A 21,432-nucleotide genomic window follows, 5' to 3' on the forward strand; every position below is an offset into this window, starting at 1 on the left:
GAGTTGGACGTGGCTGAGCACGCTGGCACACCACTATCTTAGCTGAGTCTCTCCATCCTTTGGGACCCAGCAAGTATTCAAAAATTACTAATCTCAAAAACTCAAGTCAGACACATAAAGCTCTAAATTGTGGCATCAAGCCTGAAACTCAAGGGTTCTAGCCCCCTGTGGACATCCGAGAGCTCTTTACATCCGAATGTACTGACGGAACGAAGACTAGGGAATCCACATTTCAAAAAGAAAGTTATACACCTGAGTCTCAATTTTTTTACCCCGCCCGGTATGCAATGCAGAACTATTCTGGAAGTTCCTTCTTAAGTTCCACTGAAGCTTCAAAGTCCTCTCCACTGAGAGAACTCTGATAAATGTTTAAGTAGTGATCTTTTCTTTCTCGCTTGCCTCCACTGCAACCTGTACTGATCTCAGCTGACAGGAAAAACTACCCCGTCCCTTGCAGCAGGGAAGCAGTGACGTCACGACTAGAATTGACTGACCCCGTTTTTTCGGGCTTCGCAGACCACGGAGCTACAAAGGCCGAAAGGGAATGAGTGGGAGGCGGGAGAGCGCAGATCCTACCCTCACAGAGCCAAGCCCTGCGCTACCAGCTTGGCCCGCGCAGGCCTGAGGCCACCGGGCGGGAAACCTCTTCGGCTATACGGTCGCGGGGCTGGGAGGCAAGCGAGTGGGTGTGTGCGTGGGGGCGGCCAAACTTCCTGTCCCGCGCTTGAACTGCTTCCGGCAAGAGCCGGAAGAAGCTCTGTGTGGACAGAATTCGGGACCGACTGACTGACGGACTGCTGCCCGGGACTAGAAGGTGAGTTCTCGGGTGGTCCCGACCACACCCGCTCGGTTGGGGGGTCTCCGAGAGGGAGGAAGTCAGCGCCGGCTTCTCGGGGGCGCGGGCCGAGTTTGTCCCCGGAGAGGACCGGGAAACCGCCCCCGGGGCACCCCACCCGGATCTGGAGCGGCGGATCTGAAGCCCTACGGCTTCGGCTTTTCTCCTCGAGGGCTTCTGGGGCCGGTGTTTCCGCTCCTTTACTTGGTTTGGGGGCCAGGGACATGGGGACAAGACCGACCTGAGAAAGCTAGAGTCAGCGAGTGCCCTGGGCGGGGGCTCCCAGACTGTACCCGCAGCGAGGCCCGCCCGCCAACCTTGGGGCCCTTCACTAGGCCGTTGTAATCGGGGAACGATGATGCCAGGGCGACTCTGCCCTGGATATTTCAGCCCCAGATCTACCTTCTTTTTCCATATGTCCACTTTCTGGGACTAGAAGAAGGAAGACTGCCGACTCGGAGGGGCTGGGCCGCCGGTTTCTCCTTCGCGTGTCATTTGAAGGCGAGGGTGTGGAGCTGTGAGTGTTTACCGCCTGTATTCGTTTCGCAGTTTCTATTTATCCTCTGAAATCTCTTCGGAGAAAAGAATTCAATTAGTTTATTAAAGTTTATCCCTCTTGCTCATGAGGCTCTGAAATGCACTTAGGATTCATTTGTTAAACTTCATTCAAAGTTAAATATTAACTTTGAAGTTAAGAATTTGTACTTCTTCCTCATTTCGACCCAATGGTCGACGCAGCATATTTAATATGTAAAGAGGATGAAAGAAATATTTTAAAATAAAACCAGGGGCGTTTTGTTATTGTTAGGGAGTGAAAAATTCCACTGTCTTCGTATGAGACAAAGTGAGGTCAACTAAGCTAAGTAGAGATCTCGTTTTTGGCAAATTACTTAATCTCTAGCTTTGACACCCCCACCCGCACCCCCTGTAAATGAAGAAGGTTACCTATTCATTCAGTAAATATTTCCTAAATGTTTAGTTTGTGCAAGCACCGTGCTGAGTTAGTGGGAGGATGAATAAATTCACTGAATCTTAACTAGTGAGAAAAACATGCTGAAAGACGACTAACTCCCAAAGCAGGGTGAGATAATTGTTAAAGAGAGGTTAAACTGTGTTGTGAGAACACCAGGGAAGGATAGATTTGTTTTGACTGGAGGGAAAAGATGAGTCTTCATGGAGGATGGCATATGAGTTAGATTTTGAAGACAGGAAAGGATTTCAAAGATCACAGCTGGATTGCAGCGTTTATTACTGGAGGGTCTTATTACTGAAGAACTATCCCAAGGGAAAGATCTTGAACACTGAAATAGGTTGGAATGTTCATTTAGTAGCCAATTCAGTGTGTACTGGAGAAAAGGATTCATTGAGGAGTATAGTGGATGCTTTAACTGAAACAGTATTTGAGGACATACTGTTGAATATTTAAAATGCCACGCTTAGGGATTTGACTGTTAATTCTGAGGCACTGAACTTTGGGCAAGGGAAGTGACATAAACTTCTCTGTGTTTTGGAAAGATAACTAGAGTGGCTGCATAAAAGATGGATTGGAAAGGGGAATTTTAAGGGCAAGGTGGCCAGTTAGAAGCTTGTTTTCATGTTGGAGTTGAAAGATAATGAAAAACCTAAACAGTACATTATGGTAGGAATAAATTTGGAGGAATCAGAACCACTGGGATTATTTAGATATGGAGGATGAGAGAGATTGTTCAAGATCTAGAGTTTGTAGCTGAGTGGGAGGAAAATTGGGCAATAACTGAAATGGATAATACGGGAAGAAGAACAGGTTTGGTGGGGAAGATGACAATCTGGATTTTGGACATGGTTAAAATTGAGATAAACATCCACTTGGGGATACCTAGCAAGCAGTTAGAAATAGTTTGAGTTCAGAGAGAGGTTAGTAATAGAGACAAAAATTTGGGTATCATTTATCATTTGTGGTGTCATTCATTCAATATGCAAATATTTATTTAGTGCCTACTAGCTGCTTACAGAGAAGCTTGCATAAAAGCCCTTAAAGCTCATAGTAAAGACAGTCTCAGAGCTTCATAGTATCAGAAATGACTCTTGGAGACCTAAATTCCTTGTGAATTACATACAGTACTCTGCCAGGCACCAGGTGATGGGTTCTGGGTGCTAGGAGATAAAGTAGTGAACAAGACAGACTAGTTCTTGTCCTTGTTTATGGAGCTTACAATTTGTAAACAAGCTTGCTCTTTTTTATGATAGCCAGACAAAAAGTGAGTACTATATAAAAACAAAAGAATTCGAAATTGTGATGGGTGCTGTAATGGAAACAGTAGGGATGGATAGAAAGTAAACTGGGGTTATGGGGAACCTTCCTGGGATAAAGTGATCAGGCATACATAACCTTTTTATGTGAGTTGATGGTTGAACAGAGCCCTGAAGAAAAAAAAAACAGCTAATCAATGGAAGAGAAAGCATTCCTAGGTAGAGGAAATGACACGTGCAAATCACTAGCATAGGAAAGAGCTAAATGTGTTCAAGGAACTAAGGGAGAGCCATTTGGCTGGAGCTTGGTGAGCAAGTAATAGAGAACAACTCTGGAATGTCTTTGGAGAAGCAGGAATGTATCACATATGTCCTTATAGGACTGGATAAGGATTTTGGATTTTTTCTAGATATATTGGGAAGCCACGTGAAGAAAATGTGAAAATTCATAGTTTAAGATGATATTGAGTGATGCAAAGAGAACAGAATGAAGGGAGGCAAAGAATAGAAGCAGGGAGACCAGTTAGGAGGCAGTAATGGTACTTTAAGGCAACAGTTGATGGTGGCCTGGAGTGGAGTAGAGGCAGTAGAAGTAGGTAGGTTAGAGATAGACTCAAGACCAGACTTGTAGCTGGACTGCATACTGGGAGCAAAGGAAAGAAGTTATAAAAGTAACTTCTAAATGGGGTGAATGATGGCCTTCCCTTGAGTGGAGGATTGTGGTCAGAGGGGCTGGCAGGGGATAATGGGAAACGGTTGGGAGAGAATTCATTTTGAATATGTTAAATTTGAGATATCAAAACATCAGGTAGAGATGTCAAATAAGCAATTATATATACAAGTTTGTAGCTCAGAGGACATATCTAGGCTATAGGTATGGGGAGGGAGGAGGGTTCAGGATGGGGAACACATGTATACCTGTGGTGGATTCATTTCGATATTTGGCAAAAACTAATACAATATTGTAAAGTTTAAAAATAAAATTTAAAAATAAATAAATAATTAAAAAAATTTTTTTTGGAGACCATGTCATTTAAAGCCATGCGTTCACACTAGGAGGGTAATATAATATAGTAAGAGAAGAGGGCCTGCAAACTCCTGAGGAACATTAGTATTTAGAAGGTGAGTTGAAGAGGAATATAGGTGTTATCAGAGAAGGCTGGAGGAGTGGCCAATGAGGTAGGATTAAAATGAGAATCTTAGAGGCAAAAGAGAGTAAAGTGTTTGTGGAAGGAGGCAATGCTTCTAAGGGAAAATATCAGTTATGACTCTGGTTGCAAATGACCAATTTACTTGAGGAGAAGAGTTTATGACAAGGATGTGGGCAGCTCACAGGATCAAAGGAAATACTGAAGGCCCTGGCTTTGAAAAGGACAGAAATCTGAGCAGCCCCAGGGGGAGACTGATAATTGCAGTACTAGAATGAACAGGTTGCTGTAGCAGTTTTTACCTTTTAGTTACTTACTTCTTTTAGAATTCACGTTCTAAGGTAAAGTATCTGATGAACAAATCAGTTGACTGCCCAACAGTTCATTAGGATAGGAAAGAACACCTTACTCTACAGTCCCACCAAGAATGTATCCAGTGAGGGAGGGGTAGATCCCCAAATAAAGTGTGGATCCTGTTACCTAAACAGGGGGAATGAATGTGGAACAATCAAAAATAATAGTTGTCCTTTGCAAAGTTTAAGTAAGATGAAAACAGCAAAGTATCCATTAAATTTGGCAGCATGAAGATCATTGGCTTTAAATTTGTCTCTGAAGGATTGCAGAGAAATGGGGAGGTGACAAATAAAAATCAGGGCCGTAGGAATGGGGCACCCCAGAACATCCCAGGAAGAGAAGAAGGAAGGCCCAGGATGCACGTTACAGTTTCTGAAAGTCTTTCTGGCCTCACAGTTCTCTGTTCCTGATGTCTTTGATCAGTCCTCATTACCATTTTATCGTTAAAATTTAATTAACTCTCATGCTATATCTTATACTAGATATGATATTAAACAGTTACTTGATTTTTCTGTTTCTTTCCCTACCATTTTATACCAAAACTTAAACTGCTCTTTTATAAATTTAAAATTTTGGTCTTTGTAATTCATTAGCATTAGTATAATTTTGTTTTTGTTTTTTAAGTATTACTGAATATTGTTCCCTTCTGTATCTTTGGTCAGCCACAGGTAGAAGTGGACGGAGCTGAGAAGCAGATTGGCACATGGGGAGAGAGATTAGTCCTCTCTGTTGAACTTATGTGCTTTATTTTAACCTTTGTGAGGAGTGCCCAGTTGAGGGAGCACAGTGTTTTGCAGTTTCTTCTCTTTTTTCTCATCCTGTCTCCCTCTTCCCCTTCTTTACCAAACTGAGTTAAGGTCAAGGCATTTTCTGCCTCCCTCAGGAGGATAAGAACAACGCTGGTATTCTGGGCTTTGTATTCTAGAGTGGAATCACATTGCTTTTTGGAGGCTGACACAATGATGTTCTGTTTCTTTCATGATGCAGAGTATTAAAAGCCCCTGGTCATCTTTCCGTTTGGAATACATGCCCTTCTGTATGGCAGTCAGGACTGAGGCAGGAGACCTGTATCAGCTCTGTTCCCTTATAGCTTGATTAGTTTACTTTGGTCTGGTTTTTCCTCCCAGTATTTCTCCATGTAGCCTGCATTGGTTTTAGGCCATATCTGCTCTGGGAAATGGTGTTACCACTAATTCCTGTGTAGCATATGAGAGTTCTTCACTGAGGTGTGGGACCAAAAACTGGTTAATTATAAAGACATTTTGTCTTTCTTTGCTGATTGGTGCCTAGTGTATAGTATTTTCCTTTGCAGACGTTTAGGGAAGTTTGAAACCACTAGACCATTCAGGTATGACCTAAATCAAATCCTTTATGATTATACAGTGGAAGTGAGAAATAGATTTAAGGGCCTAGATCTGATAGAGTGCCTGATGAACTATGGACGGAGGTTCGTGACATTGTACAGGAGACCGGGATCAAGACCATCCCCATGGAAAAGAAATGCAAAAAAGCAAAATGGCTGTCTGAGGAGGCCTTACAAACAGCTGTGAAAAGAAGAGAAGCAAAAAGCAAAGGAGAAAAGGAAAGATATAAGCATCTGAATGCAGAATTCCAAAGATTAGCAAGAAGAGATAAGAAAGCCTTCCTCAGAGATCAATGCAAAGAAAAGAGGAAAACAACAGAATGGGAAAGACTAGAGATCTCTTCAAGGAAATTAGAGATACTGAGGAAACATTTCATGCAAAGATGGGCTTGATAAAGGACAGAAATGGTATGGACCTGACAGAAGCAGAAGATATTAAGAAGAGGTGGCAGGAATACACAGAAGAACTGTACAAAAAAGATCTTCACGACCCAGATAATCACGATGGTATGATCACTCACCTAGAGCCAGACATCCTGGAATGTGAAGTCAAGTGGGCCTTAGAAAGCATCACTATGAACAAAGCTAGTGGAGGTGATAGAATTCCAGTTGAGCTATTCCAAATCCTGAAAGATGATGCTGTGAAAGTGCTGCACTTAATATGCCAGCAAATTTTGAAAACTCATCAGTGGCCACAGGACTGAAAAGGTCAGTTTTCATTCCAATCCCAAAGAAAGGCAATGCCAAAGAATGCTCAAACTACCGCACAATTGCACTCATCTCACACGCTAGTAAAGTAATGCTCAAAATTCTCCAAGCCAGGCTTCAGCAATACATGAACCATGAACTTCTAGATGTTCAAGCTTGTTTTAGAAAAGGCAGAGGAACCAGAGATCAAATTGCCAACATCCGCTAGATCATGGAAAAAGCAAGAGAGTTCCAGAAAAACATCTATTTCTGCTTTATTGACTATGCCAAAGCCTTTGACTGTGTGGATCACAATAAACTGTGGAAAATTCTGAAAGAGATGGGAATACCAGACCACCTGACCTGCCTCTTGAGAAACCTGTATGCAGGTCAGGAAGCAACAGTTAGAACTGGACATGGAACAACAGACTGGCTCCAAATAGGAAAAGGAGTACTTCAAGGCTGTATATTGTCACCCTGCTTATTTAACTTCTATGCAGAGTACATCATGAGAAACACTGGGCTGGAAGAAGCACAAGCTGCAATCAAGATTGCCGGGAAAAATATCAGTAACCTCAGATATGCAGATGACACCACCCTTATGGCAGAAAGTGAAGAGGAACTCAAAAGCCTCTTGATGAAAGTGAAAGTGGAGAGTGAAAAAGTTGGCTTAAAGCTCAACATTCAGAAAACTAAGATCATGGCATCTGGTCCCATCACTTCATGGGAAATAGATGGGGAAACAGTAGAAACAGTGTCAGACTTTATTTTTCTGGGCTCCAAAATCACTGCAGATGGTGACTGCAGCCATGAAATTAAAAGACGCTTACTCCTTGGAAGGAAAGTTATGACCAACCTATATAGCATATTGAAAAGCAGAGACATTATTTTGCCAACAAAGGTCCGTCTAGTCAAGGCTATGGTTTTTCCTGTGGTCGTGTATGGATGTGAGAGTTGGACTGTGAAGCAGGCTGAGCGCCGAAGAATTGATGCTTTTGAACTGTGGTGTTGGAGAAGAGTCTTGAGAGTCCCTTGGACTGCAAGGAGATCCAACCAGTCCATTCTGAAGGAGATCAGCCCTGGGATTTCTTTGGAAGGAATGATGCTGAACCTGAAACTCCAGTACTTTGGCCACCTCATGTGGAGTTGACTCATTGGAAAAGACTCTGATGCTGGGAGGGATTGGGGGCAGGAGGAGAAGGGGACAACAGAGGATGAGATGGCTGGATGGCATCACTGACTCGATGGACGTGAGTTTGGGTGGACTCTGGGAGTTGGTGATGGATAGGGAGGCCTGTCGTGCTGCAGTCCATGGGGTCTCAAAGAGTGGGTCATGACTGAGTGACTGAACTGAACTGAACTGAAAGGATTTGATAGATTTGCTTGTTTCTTAAGCATTTATGCAAAACTTTGCTTTTGAAGAATTTTATCATTATTTCTGTTAACTGATAGGTAAGTAAGCTTAGGGTATATCTATTTCATTTCAGTATTTCAGATGAGTTTCCTAGGGCCAAGAAGATGAGTAGCTTGCCCAAGTCTCAACCAGAGAAACAGAGGCAGAATTTATGTTCCTTCTTTAGACACCTTGGATTTTTTTTAAAAACACCTCAACTTTTTTATTGAATTTAGCTTCTTAGTATTAATGCATAATTTGCTGGATGATGTTGAGTGTACTGTAGAAAAAGAATACAGTTTATCAAACTGCAGTTCCTAGGATTTATTTGGTTAAAAGCAGAGGGAAAGTTGTTCTCCGTATGGTCCTGATCATAGAGATTGCTGTTGTCCTTAATCTACTTTGCTGTTGTTAGGAGTTCTCTCATTACTTATTCCCAGAACATTTCAGAGCTTCTTATGTTTTTTGCTTTGGTTTGTGCAAAGGTTTGTGTTGCCTGCATTCTTTTTAACTCTTAGGCTGACTATGGGATAATATATTCAATAATAGCAGTGGCAGAATCAATGGGTTTCTAAAAATACAATATGTGCCAGACCAAGATTATTTTCTTTAAGCAGTATGATTTGATGGCCATAGGGAACCATAGAGGCAGTAAAATTTAGCTGTTACCCAGGATAGAGGGCAAAAGGGTCTGAAAAGTACTATTAGACCAATCCTTGGGTTTCTGAGATCAGTTTGTTTTGTTATAAACTCTTTATCCAGAGCTAAGATTCTTTATGTATGATTTTTGGAAAATATGATTTGATGTGCCTGGCCTTTGTTGCTGACAATTAAGTACCATTATCTCTTTTATTATTTATGATACTAAATTAGTAATTTTTCTGTTCAAAAGGAAATAAGGATACAGAGTTTATCAGTCCACCAGGTAAAGGTAGAAAATAAGCATGAACAAATGATTGTCCACATTAAAGGATGTTGAGTGATCTTTTAATCACAGGATACTACTTGGTGTTGCATCTCTAATCTCTTATCTTAATTAACAGCATAAGAAATCCTGAGAAGAAATTTCCTCTGAGACCCATAATTATCTTAAGAATAGCTTCCCTTTGAGTAGAGCTATGCCTTTCACTCTGCATGCATGCTAAGTCACTTCTGTTGTGTCTGACTGTTTGCAACGCTATGGATTGTAGCCCACCAGGCTCCTCTGTCCATGGGATTCTCCAGGCAAGAATACTGGAGTGAGTTGCCTTTATTGCATTTGAAGGAAAAACCTGGACACTCCCCTCACCTCACACTTGTAAATTATTTTCATTGTAATTACTCTAAATGTATTCAAACAAAAAGCTAAGTAATCCTTATCCCTCCTATATTGAACCTGATGACCCTTAACTATAAAATCAAAACAAATTTACAAATAATTCAGTAATAGCAATGGTAAGGTCAGTGGAATTTTTAAAAATATATGTGCTGAATCAAGATTGTTTTCTTAAGCAATCTCATGTGTCTTGATTGCCATGTATTAAGTAGGTAGGAACCAGGTATTTAGTACAATTTAGATTATCAGTGTTATGTCCGTTGTTACAACGGATTTATATTTTTATTTGTAAGTTGTTTAGTCTCTAAGCCATGTCCAACTTTTGTGATCCCGTGGACTGTAGCCCGCCAGGCTCCTCTGTCCATGGGATTTCCCAAGCAAGAATACTGGAGTGGGTTGCCATTTCTTTCTCCAGGGGATCCTCCTGACCCAGGGATTGAAACTGCATCTCTTGCATTGGCAGGTGGATTCTTTACCTCTGAACCACCAGGGAAGCCCTTATGAATAAGTATATAGATGTTAACCACACTAAAACCTAAGAAAATCCAAATTAGATTAAAATTCATATTATGTAGTAGAGATGTTGTTTTACTGAAATGAGCATATTGAGCATAATAGCTGATGCTGGGAAAGATTGAAGACAGGAGGAGAAGGGGACAACAGAGGATGAGATGGTTGGATGGCATCACTAACTTGATGGACATGAGTTTGAGTAAGGTCCGGGAGTTGGTGATGGGCAGGGGAGTCTGGTGTACTGCAGTCCATGGGGTTGCAAAGAATTGGACACAACTGAGTGACTAAACTAAATATTGAGCTGAATAGTGGAAAGATTTAGCTTTGGATTCGCTAATATACATAATCTACGTATATATTTTAGCTTTAATAATAGCAACGTAGAGAATATCATACAAGGTAGTATTTATAATGTGAAGGCATTGTGAAGCAGTTTATCATAATCAGATCTCATATTCATCTAAAACTGGCCAGAAGTCCTTGAACACCAATTTCAGTGAGGTATTATTTGGTAACTTAGTAGAGTTAGAGTTGCCTTATTCAGAAGAAAATAATACAGAATGGAAGAAAGTTTATGCAAATCTTTTATCTGGTAAGAGACTTGTATCTGGAATATGTAAAAAATTCTTACAACTCAATAATAAAAAGACAACTAAATTTAAAAATGGGCCAATGATCTGAATAAGCATTTCTCCAAAAATGATGTACAAATGGCATATAAGTACATGAAAAGATGCTCAACATTATTAGCCATCAGGTTATGCAACTCAAAACTGCACTGAATTACCACTTCATACCTACTAGGATGGCTGTCTTTAAAAAGATGTAATTTTAAAAAGTGAGGATAGGGAGAAATTGGATCCCTCATGCACTACTGGTGGGATTGTAAAGTGGTGCGGCCACTTTGGAAGATAGCCTGGTAATTCCTCAAGAGGGTAAAACACAGTTACTGTATCATCTTATCAGTTCTATTCTCAAATGTATACCCCAAAGAATAAAAACATGTTCACACAAAAATTTTCCATATGAATCTTCATAGCAAAATTATTCATGATAGCCAAATTGGAAAACAACCCAAATGACCATCAACTGAAAAATGGATAAATAAAACGTATAATATATCCATGCAGTAGAATAATGTAAAAAGAAATTAAGTACTGATACATTCTGTGACACAGGTTAACATTGGAAACATTATGCTAAGTGAAAGCAACCAAGCACAAAAGATTACATATATGATTCCATTTATATGAAATATTCAGAATAGGCAAATCCATAGAGACAAAAAATAGATTAGTAGTTGCCTAGGCTTGGTCAGGGAAAGTTTTGGGAGGAAATGGGGAGGGATTACTAATGGGTTTCTTTTGGGGGGTGATGAAATTGTTGTAAAATTGATCATGGTTATGGTCACATAACTGAATATACTAAAAAAATTAGTTGTACTTTTGGAGTGAATTGTATGATATGTGAATTACATCTCAGTGAAGCTGTTACATAAAAAACATTTGAATTGTTTTTGAAATCTCTTAAATGGGTAATTTGAATTGGGACTAGAAATAGCTCAATGTACATATCAGGTTGCTGTGTTAAAGATGAGATCCACCAGTACACTTGATAAGGTACTGAGTGCTCCAGCACAGATTCTTTTGAGGTCATCTGCCTGTTGTATTGCAACCTACTTGTCTTTCTTTTATTTATACAGCAAACATACAGACCACAAACTGGGCACCAAATTGTATGGTAGAACTCAGTTGTTGTTCAGTCGCTCAGTTGTGTCCAACTCTTTGCAACCCCATGGACTACAGCACGCCAGGCTTCCCTGTCCATCGCCAACTCTTGGAGTTTACTCAGACTCATGTCCATTGAGTCAGTGATGCCATCCAACCATCTCATCCTGTCGCCCCTTCTCCTTCTGCCCTCAATCTTTTCCAGTATCAGGATCTTTTCCAGTGAGTTGGCTTTTCACATCAGGTGGCCAAAGTATTGGAGCTTCAGCTTCAGTATCAGTCTTTCCAGTGAATATTCAGAGTTGATTTCCTTTAGGATTGACTGGTTTGATCTTGCTGTTCAAGGGACTCTCAAGTCTTCTCCAGCACCACAGTTCAAAAGCATCAATTCTTCTGCACTCAGCCTTTTTTATTGTCTAGCTCTCACATTCATACATGACTACTGGAAAAACACAGAACTCAGTTATAATATGGATACTGATTTGTTCCAGAAATTGCATGGGTGTTAATTTTTTAAAAATTATCATTGAAATGAAAACACTAAAATGAAATGTCACAGATAACCATGAACCCTTGAGAAATGGTGATCTAGAGGTGGCTCTTAAACTATAAGAGAGGTGGCAGCTCCCTTCTCTACATTATTATAACAGATTTGTAAAATTGTCTAAAATCTAGTATATCTGATTTTTTCCCCTTGTTTGGTACACATATTCATATGCTTAATTTAAAAAAATTTTTCATTAGTAAGGATATCAGAAATGGAGCCAGTACCATTAGTTTCTAAGAAAACTAACAAATAAAAAGGGCAGTAAATAGTTGTCTAGTTTCTTAGAGATTTTAGAATCCTGGAATCTTAAAGTTGGAAGAACCCTAAGGATAACCTAAACAAACGTTTGATAATTTCTTGGCTCTTGAAATGAGCTGAAATTGGGGAAAAGGAATTCTTAAATCCTGAAGATTCAAGACCAGACCTAGAGGGATTTAATTACTATTTTTGCTAACTTGCTCTGGGTGGGAGTGCTGGCTCTGCAGCTTAATAATTTGGACAAATAATTGTACTGAACCTTGGTTCCTTTTTCTATGAAAAGAGAGATTGGTAAACTACATTGAGCAGTTATAGTGTTCAAGTGAGAAAAACATGTAAAGGGAAAAGTCGGATTTATGACACTTAATTTTATGTGGTAAACTTAAAACAAGCCTTTTCATTTACATTTTATAAGTTTTTTTTATGATGAAAATGAGGATTTCTGGAAGCCAGCAATGGGGAGAGGATTGAACCAAGAGGGCAATAAACGTTTATTCACGTACTTCTAAATGCCTTTTTTTGTAGAGTAAGTCTTTCTTGTTCTGACTTTCCATTCTACCTTGGTATGTATTGAAAACTCCCATCCTTGATATATTTTATACTGTATGCTTACTTTGTATATAGTTGTGCTCCCAATTTTAGCAAAAATTGTGCAAAATAAAGCAGACTTATTTGCCAAAATCCTGAAAGAAAAGTTGTAAGAAAGTAAGAATTCAGAGGATGGGAGGTAAGATGGCACAATAGAAGGATCTTGAGTTCACCCTGTCTCATGAACATACCAAAATCACTACTCACTGCTGAACAATCATCAGTGAAAAAGACTGGAACCTGCCAAAAAGATACTTTACATCCAAAGACAAGGAAGAAGCCACAAGATGATAGGAGAGGCACACTTTTGATATAATCAAATCCCATACTCCCCAGGACGGCAGCCCACAAACTGGAGAATAATTATATTGCAGAAGTTCTCCCACAGGAGTAAGAGTTCTGAGCTCCAAGTTAGGCTACCCATCCTGGGGATCTGGCATCTGAAGGGGGAGCACCTGGAGCATTTGGCTCTTCATTTCTGGAGCTCCATAGGACTGAGGGAAACAGAGACTTCACTCTTGGAGGGTGCATATAAGGTCTCACATGCACCAGAACCTAGGGCAGAAGCAGTGACTTCTTAGGAACCTGGACCAGACCTACCTGTTGGTCTTGGAGGGTCTCTTTGGGAAGCGGGCAGTGACTGCGGCTGACCCTGAGGACGTCAACACCATTGGCAGAGATATTGGGGTGTATTCATCTGTGAACTCTCACTGGCAGCTGACATCTTGCTTGGGTCATTACCACCAAGACCTGGCTCCACCCAACAGCCTATAGTCCTGCGATGCCTCAGGCCAAGCAACAGGGCAGGAACACAGCCCCACTATTAGCAGATAGGCTGCCTAAAGACTTCCTGATCCCACAGCCACCTTGCCGCTTGACTCAGCCCTGCCCACCAGGTAGACACCAGAAGCAAGAAAACTACAACCCCGCAGTCTGTGGAACTGAGTCTGCACATAGTTATCAGAACCTGCTCTGGGACCAGGTGGGTGCTGGCCCTTGGGTGACAAGAGAAGAGTGTACTGCTGGGACACAGAGGACATCCCTTGCAGAGGACCACTTCTCCAAGGCTGAGAAACATAACTAACCTACCACATACACAAAAATTCAAACAGAAATTTAGACAAAATGAGATGGCAAAAATTATGTTCCAGACAGAGGAACAAGATAAAACCCCCAAGCATCAACTAAGTGAAGTGGAGAAAGGAAGCAATCTACCTAAGAAAGAATTTAGAATGATGACTGTAAAGATAATGCAAGACCTCAGGGAAAGAATGGATGCACAGAGTGAGAAGTTACAAGAAGTTTTTAACAGAGTTAGAAAATATAAAGACCAGCCAGACAGAGTTGTAGAAGACAATAACTGAAATGAAAAATACACTAGAAGGAAATCTGTAGCAGAATAGATGAGGCGGGATGGATCAGGGAGCTGGAAGAAAGAGTGGTGGAATTCACTGCTGCAGAACAGAAAAAAAGAATGAAAAAAAAAATGAGGCTAGTTTTAAGAGACCTTTGGGACAACATCTGACACACTAACATTCCAATTATAGGGGTCCCAGAAGGAAAAGAGAGAAAGGGCCTGAGAAAATATCTGAAGAGATAATAGCTGAAAACTTCCTAATGGGAAAGGAAGCAGTCACCTAAGTCCACGAAGTGTAAAGAGTCTCATACAGGATTAACCTAAGGAGGAAGATGCCAAGACACATAGTAATCAAAATGACAAAAACTAAAGATAAAATATTAAAAGCAACAAGGGCTAAGCAACAAATAACATACATAGGAACTCCCACAATGTTATCAGCTGATTTTTCAGTAGAAACTCTGCTGGCCAGAAGGGAGTGAATAAAAGAAGAAACTGCAAACAAGAATCCTCTACCCAGCATAGGCAAGCAAAAGCTAAAGTGATTCATCACCACCAAACCAGTTTACACCAAACGCTAAAGAACCTTCTCTAGGTGGAAAAGAAAGGGCCACAACTAGAAAAAAGAAAATTATGAAATACGCAAGCTCACTGGTAAAGGCAAACATCCAGTAATGGTAGGAAATCATCCACACATAAACTAGGTAGGGAAGTTAAAAAAGTAATGAAATCATCTGTATCCACACTAAGCAGTTAAGGGACACACAAAACAATTAGATGTAAAATACGATATCAAAACCAGTAATCGTGAGAGGAGGAGAGTAAAAATGCAGGATATCTAAAATGCATTTGGAATTAAGATATCAACAACTTAAAGCAATCGTGTGTGTGTGTGTGTGTGTGTGTGTGTGTGTGTTTATAGAGAGAGAGAGAGAGACTACTATACCAGAACCTCATGGTAGGGACTTTCTTGGTGGTCAGGTGGTTGAGAATCTGCCTTCCAAAGCAGAGGATGCAGGTTTGATCACTGGTCCAAGAACTAAGATCCCACAAGCCATGACACAGCTAAGCCACGTGCTACAACTAGAGAAGGCTGTGTGCTGCAGCGAAGAGGTTGCACACTGCAGCAAAGACCCAGCACAGCCAAAAAGCAAAATGAAACGAAAACAAAAACCAACCTCATGGTAATCACACACCAAAAATCTATAATAGCTAAATACACACAAAAAACGAAAAAGAAATCCAAACACAACACTGAAGATAGTCATGAAGAAAGTAAGAATTTAAGTTGGGGAAACAGCTTCATGAGGGTCCCAAGAGTTCTGTTTTTTTGGGAAACGCTGTTCAAATTTTGACTGTATAACTATCTTTTATACAAAATTGAGAAATTAAGAAAAATGTTACACCAGGCTACCACACCCACCCAGTACAGCAACTGTCACGGCTGTGTGAATTTCGTTTTACTTTTTCCTGTGTACTTTTTCCTGTGCATGTCTTAACTGGTTTTAATGACAGCGAATGTATCATTTTGTATTTTGTTTTTGTAATTTAATGTCATTAACATTTTTTGTTGTTGCTTTGTTTTCATAAATATTTTTAAGTGACAGTGTCATACTGTAGTCAGCCATTACTTAAATGAATATATATGTGTATTTATATGTTGCTTATAGTGTTATTTATTATCACAGATGATAAGGTGAAATTCCTTGGGCATATAGCTTTTTCCATATTTAAAACCTTTGCTTATTTTTTATTTTAAAATTTATTTTATTGAAGTATAGTTGATTTACAGTGTTGTGTTTCTGCTGTACAGCGTAATGACTCATATGTGTATATATATGTATATATACACATGTGTTCATATTCTTTTCCATTGTGGTTTATTACAGGATATTGAATATAGTTTTGTGCTATACAGTAGGACCTTGTTCTTTATCCATTCTATATATAATCATTTGTATCTGCTAATCCCAATCCATTTCTCCCCTACCTACTTCCCCCTTGGCAACCAAAAGTCTGTTCTCTGTGTTCTTAGAATAGATTCTTAGTAGAAATTCTACATCAAAGTATGACTTTTTATGGGTTTTGATACATGTTTGGCTTGTTCTATTTTAAAACAAGTGTTTGGGGCTGAATTCTTTCTTTGCTGTTGTGATTTGGGAATATATAAAGAAGTGGCTTTGTTTTTTTAACTACATTTTCCTGCTGCTCTGAAGTTTCTCTCTCTCTCGTTTTTCCTTTTTTAGGCGACATTGATTACCCAGCCAGCACAGCATCTTACAGGAAAAGCATAGCACTTCCTAGAGGAATATGAGCACAACAGGAAGGTGTCATTGACTCTGAATTAAAATTTCAACCTGTCCCCTGAACAGCTACAGAATTTGGAAGCTGAATCAATGTTATCAGATGAGTTAGAATCCAAACCAGAGGTGAGCCCAGACAACTGGTTTCTTTTTCTTTTGGTGGGCTGTGTTAGAGAGTTTATTCTTAGTTCAAGAGTCAGCAAACTTTTTCTGTAATGGGCCAGGTAGTAAATATTTTAAATTTTGTAGGTCATATGGTTTTGGTTGTAGATCAGATCAGATCAGATCAGTCGCTCAGTCGTGTCTGACTCTTTGCAACCCCATGAATCGCAGCACTCCAGGCCTCCCTGTCCATCACCAACTCCCAGAGTCCACCCAAACTCACGTCCATCGAGTCAGTGATGCCATCCAGCCATCTCATCCTCTGTCGTCCCCTTCTCCTCCTGCCCCCAATCCCTCCCAGCATCAGAGTCTTTTCCAATGAGTCAACTCTTCGCATGAGGTGGCCAAAGTACTGGAGTTTCAGCTTTAGCATTGTTCCTTCCAAAGAAAACCCAGGGCTGATCTCCTTCAGAATGGACTGGTTGGATCTCCTTGCAGTCCAAGGGACTCTCAAGACTCTTCTCCAACACCACAGTTCAAAAGCATCAATTCTTCGGGGCTCAGCCTGCTTCACAGTCCAACTCTCACATCCATACATGATCACAGGAAAAACCATAGCCTTGACTAGATGCACCTTTGTTGGCAAAGTAATGTAAATACTAGTTTGTTATTTTTCTATTACTAATTACTTTCTCAAAAATTTAAAACTTCAATTCTTACCTTTTATGACTTTTTATATTTGTTAGTTTTGGGGCTTCCCTTGTGGTTCAGCTGGTAAAGAATCCGCCTGCAATGTGGAAGACCTGGGTTTGATCCCTGGGTTGGGAAGATCCCCTGGAGAAGGGAAAGGCTACCCACTTCAGTATTCTGGCGTGGATAATTCCATGGACTGTATATGTATAGTCCATAGGGTCGCAAAGAGTTGGACACGGCTGGGAAGCTTTCACTGTCACATTTTTTTTAAATAAGTATAAATTATTATACATTTAGATAATGACAAAATTTATTTTTGTATGGCATATATATGTACACATATGTAAATCTTGACTACCACAAACCATGTTAATTTTGTATATATTAATATTATATTGATTATATAATTGCATATATTAATAAGTTTTCTTTTTAAATGTGATTAAGGGATTTAAACATAATTTTTATTCATTTTTCTCATTCTAATTTTAGAATATTTGTGTTGTTTAGTAGAAAGATAGCTAAGTTTGGAATCATGTTACCTAAGTATGAAGACTGACACTGCTCCTAACTAGTGATGTGACCTTGGACTAATGACTTAGCGTCTTCATCTTGATTTCTTACCTTTAAAATACATGCAATTTTACTGAGTTCAGTGAGGATTAAAAGAGCCAATACACAGAAAAGTGCTTTATAAGGTATATTATAATCATACATATTGTTGCAGTTGAATTTGTAATAGCCACCATTTATAATTATAATTATTTTTATCATTTCTCTGTTTTGTGAAAGGTTATTACTTTCCATATCATTCAATTTTTGTCTAGAATAGAACATTTGATAAAAATATTTTGTAGTTAATCTGGTTTTTCTATGAATAAGGCAGATAGTAGTGAGCAATCAAGACTTAATTCAATACGTAGTCTCCTTTTGGTAAATTCAGAAGTTTAGATATATTTCTGAGAACTTGTATTATTTGTTGTCTCCACATCCCCCTCTTCCTCTTCAGCTCCTGGTACAGTTTGTTCAGAATACGTCCATCCCCCTGGGACAGGGCTTAGTAGAATCAGAAGCTAAAGACATAACTTGCTTGTCCCTACTACCAGTGACTGAAGCCTCAGAATGCAGTCGGCTAATGTTACCAGGTAAAAATTAGTGTCATCAAAGATAAGCTAAACAAGACTTAAAAGAACTTAGCCTGCTCTGTGGTGGTGGAATGGGATAACTGCCTTTATAACTGACTGGTAGAAACTGTAAAAATTAGAGGAGTCATGGCGAAAGGCAACCACGGGAGTCATAGTGCATTGGTAGTTTATTTGTTTAATTTTTTGGCTGTGCTGTTCAGCCTGTGGTATCTTAGTTCCCCAACCAGGAATTGAACCTGGGTCCTCAGCATTGAGAGCATGGTGTCCTAACCACTGGACTGTCAACCCCCTGTACCGATAGTTTAAGTCATAAGAACAGATATGAACACCCATAGAGTGAGAGTGAGAAGAAAAGGAGACCAAGGCAGAACTGCATGGAACTTAAGGTACCTATTCAAGGTACAGGGTGAGGCAGGAGAGCCTGTGAAGGAGGGAATAAAAAGAGGCTAGAGCAATAGGAGGAATACTGACATGAAGTGCAGGCATGGAACCCAAGGGAATGGTCAAGTTGACAAATGCTTCTAAGAGGCTAGTGATACAGGGACCATCCCAATGAGATGGGCTCCCCTCATAGCTCAGTTGCTAAAGAATCTACTTGTAGTGCAGAAGACCTGGGTTCAATTCCTGGGTCTGGAAGATCCCCTGGAGAAGGAAATGGCAACCCACTCCAATATTCTTGCCTGGAGAATTACATGGACAGAGGAGCCTGGCAGGCTACAGTCCATGGAGTCGAAAGAGTTGGACTAAACCACCACCAGTGCCATAGGATCGGTGAAGTCATTATTGCCCTAGGCAGGACATGTTCCTTGGAGAGGGAATGGAAAGCCAGGCTGTAGCAGGTTGAGATAGCACTGCAAGGATAAGTCTAGTTGAGGAAGTATACTTTCTAAAGGTTGTCTTGCTATGGGAAGGAAAAAGAGAAGGACATAGAGTAGATTAAAGAGTTAAATTTTTTTAAGATTTGAAATATTAGAGGCTGGTTTTGTGTTAAGGGGAAAGAGGCCATTAGAGAAGCCGTGAACAGAAAGAGCGGGTGATTGGTAAGGAGGCTCCAGGAGAGGTAGGAGGAAGTAGTAGAATGCTGAGCATGGGTAGTGAGATTAGCTTTGTATGAGGAGGAGGAGATCCCACCACTTGACTACCAGCAAGGAAAGCATTATTTTTGGATGCAATGAATTCTTTATTTTCTGGAAATTGAAATATTTAAAATTTGGAATATTAATGTTAAATCAGGGGAGTGTCATCTGTTGTGACAGCTTATTTGTTACAACATCTTTTGGTAACTATCCTCTAGTGGTGTTCTTTTCTCTTTGATTTTTTTAGTTTTCCTCTCTGATTTTTGAAATGACTTAAGGGCAGATATATTCAACCAGTGTTGATTTAAAGTGTTTCTATCTAGCTCCTATCTTTCCCACATCTTCCATCTCTCAACTCCCATTTTTCTACTGGTGTGTTGGTAGTCTTTCCAAATCCTTGTGGATTTTCAATATGTAAAAATTTCCGTGTGCTAATAAGTGTTGATCTTCATTAGGATTTTCCCCCTAAATTTTCTCTCCTAATTTTAATTTATTGGATAAATATTTTTTAACAATAATGAAGTGAAAACAGAAACAAGAGCATCCATATTCTTTTATACATTACCTTCTTTTAGTTTTAACTTTGATTTAAAATATTTTAGACAGCCAGATATAGATAATAGTAAAGGAAAACCCAAGCACTCACCTCCCAGCTCATGAAACATATTATTAGAAACACAAACGTATCTGTACGTACCTCGCTAACCTCATTCCCCTCCCTCCTAAATATGTGTGGATATATAACCTACATATTTTTAGTTGGGATATGTGATAGACACAGAAAAGCACAAAACTATATGGATATACATTTTGAAGAGTTATTAAGGAAGGAGATACCTACCACCCAGTCAAGAAGGAGAACATTGCCAGGTTTCAGGCCTTCCATGGGTTTCTCCTTGATAAAGAAAACCTCTGTTCTTCCATATGTCACCACTGTCCTCAATTTTTTAACAATTAATTCTTTGTTTTCTAAGTCCTGGAGAAGGGAAAGGCTACCCACTCCAGTATTCTGGCCTAGAAAATCCCATGGACTGTATACTCCGTCGGGTCGCAAAGAGTCAGACATGACTGAGCGACTTTCACTTCACTTCGCTTTCTAAGTTTGATCCCCCAAGTCTCATTCCAGAAAATAAAGAATTCATTGCATCCCAAAATAATGCTTTCCTTGCTAATAGTCTTGTGGACTTTAAATGAGTGGAATCATATGAATGTATCTTGTTGTACCTTTCTTCTTTTACTCTATATTTGTGAGATTCATCCTTGTGTATGCTGTGGTTTGTTTGGTTTCATTGCTGTATACTGTTCTATGAGTATATCACAACTTATTGATCCATGCCACTGTTGATGAATGTGTAGCTATTTTCCAGCATCATATTATGACAAACAGTGCTGCTATGAACTGTATTTAAGAACAGGCTTTTTGTGTGTGTGTGTGGTAAAACATATATAGAATAAAACTTACCATTTAACCAATTCAGTGGCATTAAGTTCATTTACTTTGCTGTGCAACTTCATTAGGCTTTAGAATGGCAGTGTTGTGCCTAGGCTTCTACTTTATTCCTATAATCTTATCGGTTATCTCCTTCAAAAAAGAGAAGAATGTAACCTGCATTCTATGAAGATGAATGAAACCCCTGAAAACATTGGATGCTTTAGCACAGTAGTGTAATTCCACATTATGTTGCAATTAGAATCTTTGGAAATTCATTCCCTCCCCTAGAATAAAGCTCTAGAAGCAAGTCTTCTGAATTATTTCTTTACATCTGGTATAAATCCAGAACCCTCATGAAACATGTTGA

The 21,432-nt window shown here is 39.7% G+C and overlaps 1 protein-coding gene across 6 annotated transcripts in view; it reads left to right on the forward strand.

Moving 5' to 3' along the window:
- The first annotated feature begins 734 nt into the window (after nt 1-734).
- The window catches only part of ZNF410 (zinc finger protein 410), a 42,120-nt gene continuing 21,422 nt past the window's right edge, over nt 735-21,432 (forward strand). For 2 of the 6 annotated variants that reach the window (XM_024997367.2, XM_024997368.2), the window contains exons 1-4: nt 741-814; nt 1,272-1,352; nt 16,561-16,743; nt 18,422-18,557. In XM_024997367.2, the coding sequence (XP_024853135.1) occupies nt 16,711-16,743; nt 18,422-18,557 (169 nt within the window). In that variant the 5' untranslated portion in view covers nt 741-814; nt 1,272-1,352; nt 16,561-16,710. Of the gene's footprint in view, nt 815-1,271; nt 1,353-16,560; nt 16,744-18,421; nt 18,558-21,432 lie in introns of all 6 variants that reach the window. The other 4 variants (XM_005212002.5, XM_010809485.4, NM_001024491.4 and 1 more) reach the window with 3 other exon arrangements.

Source organism: Bos taurus, chromosome 10 (assembly GCF_002263795.3).
Source record: "Bos taurus isolate L1 Dominette 01449 registration number 42190680 breed Hereford chromosome 10, ARS-UCD2.0, whole genome shotgun sequence".
Lineage (NCBI taxonomy): Eukaryota > Metazoa > Chordata > Mammalia > Artiodactyla > Bovidae > Bos > Bos taurus.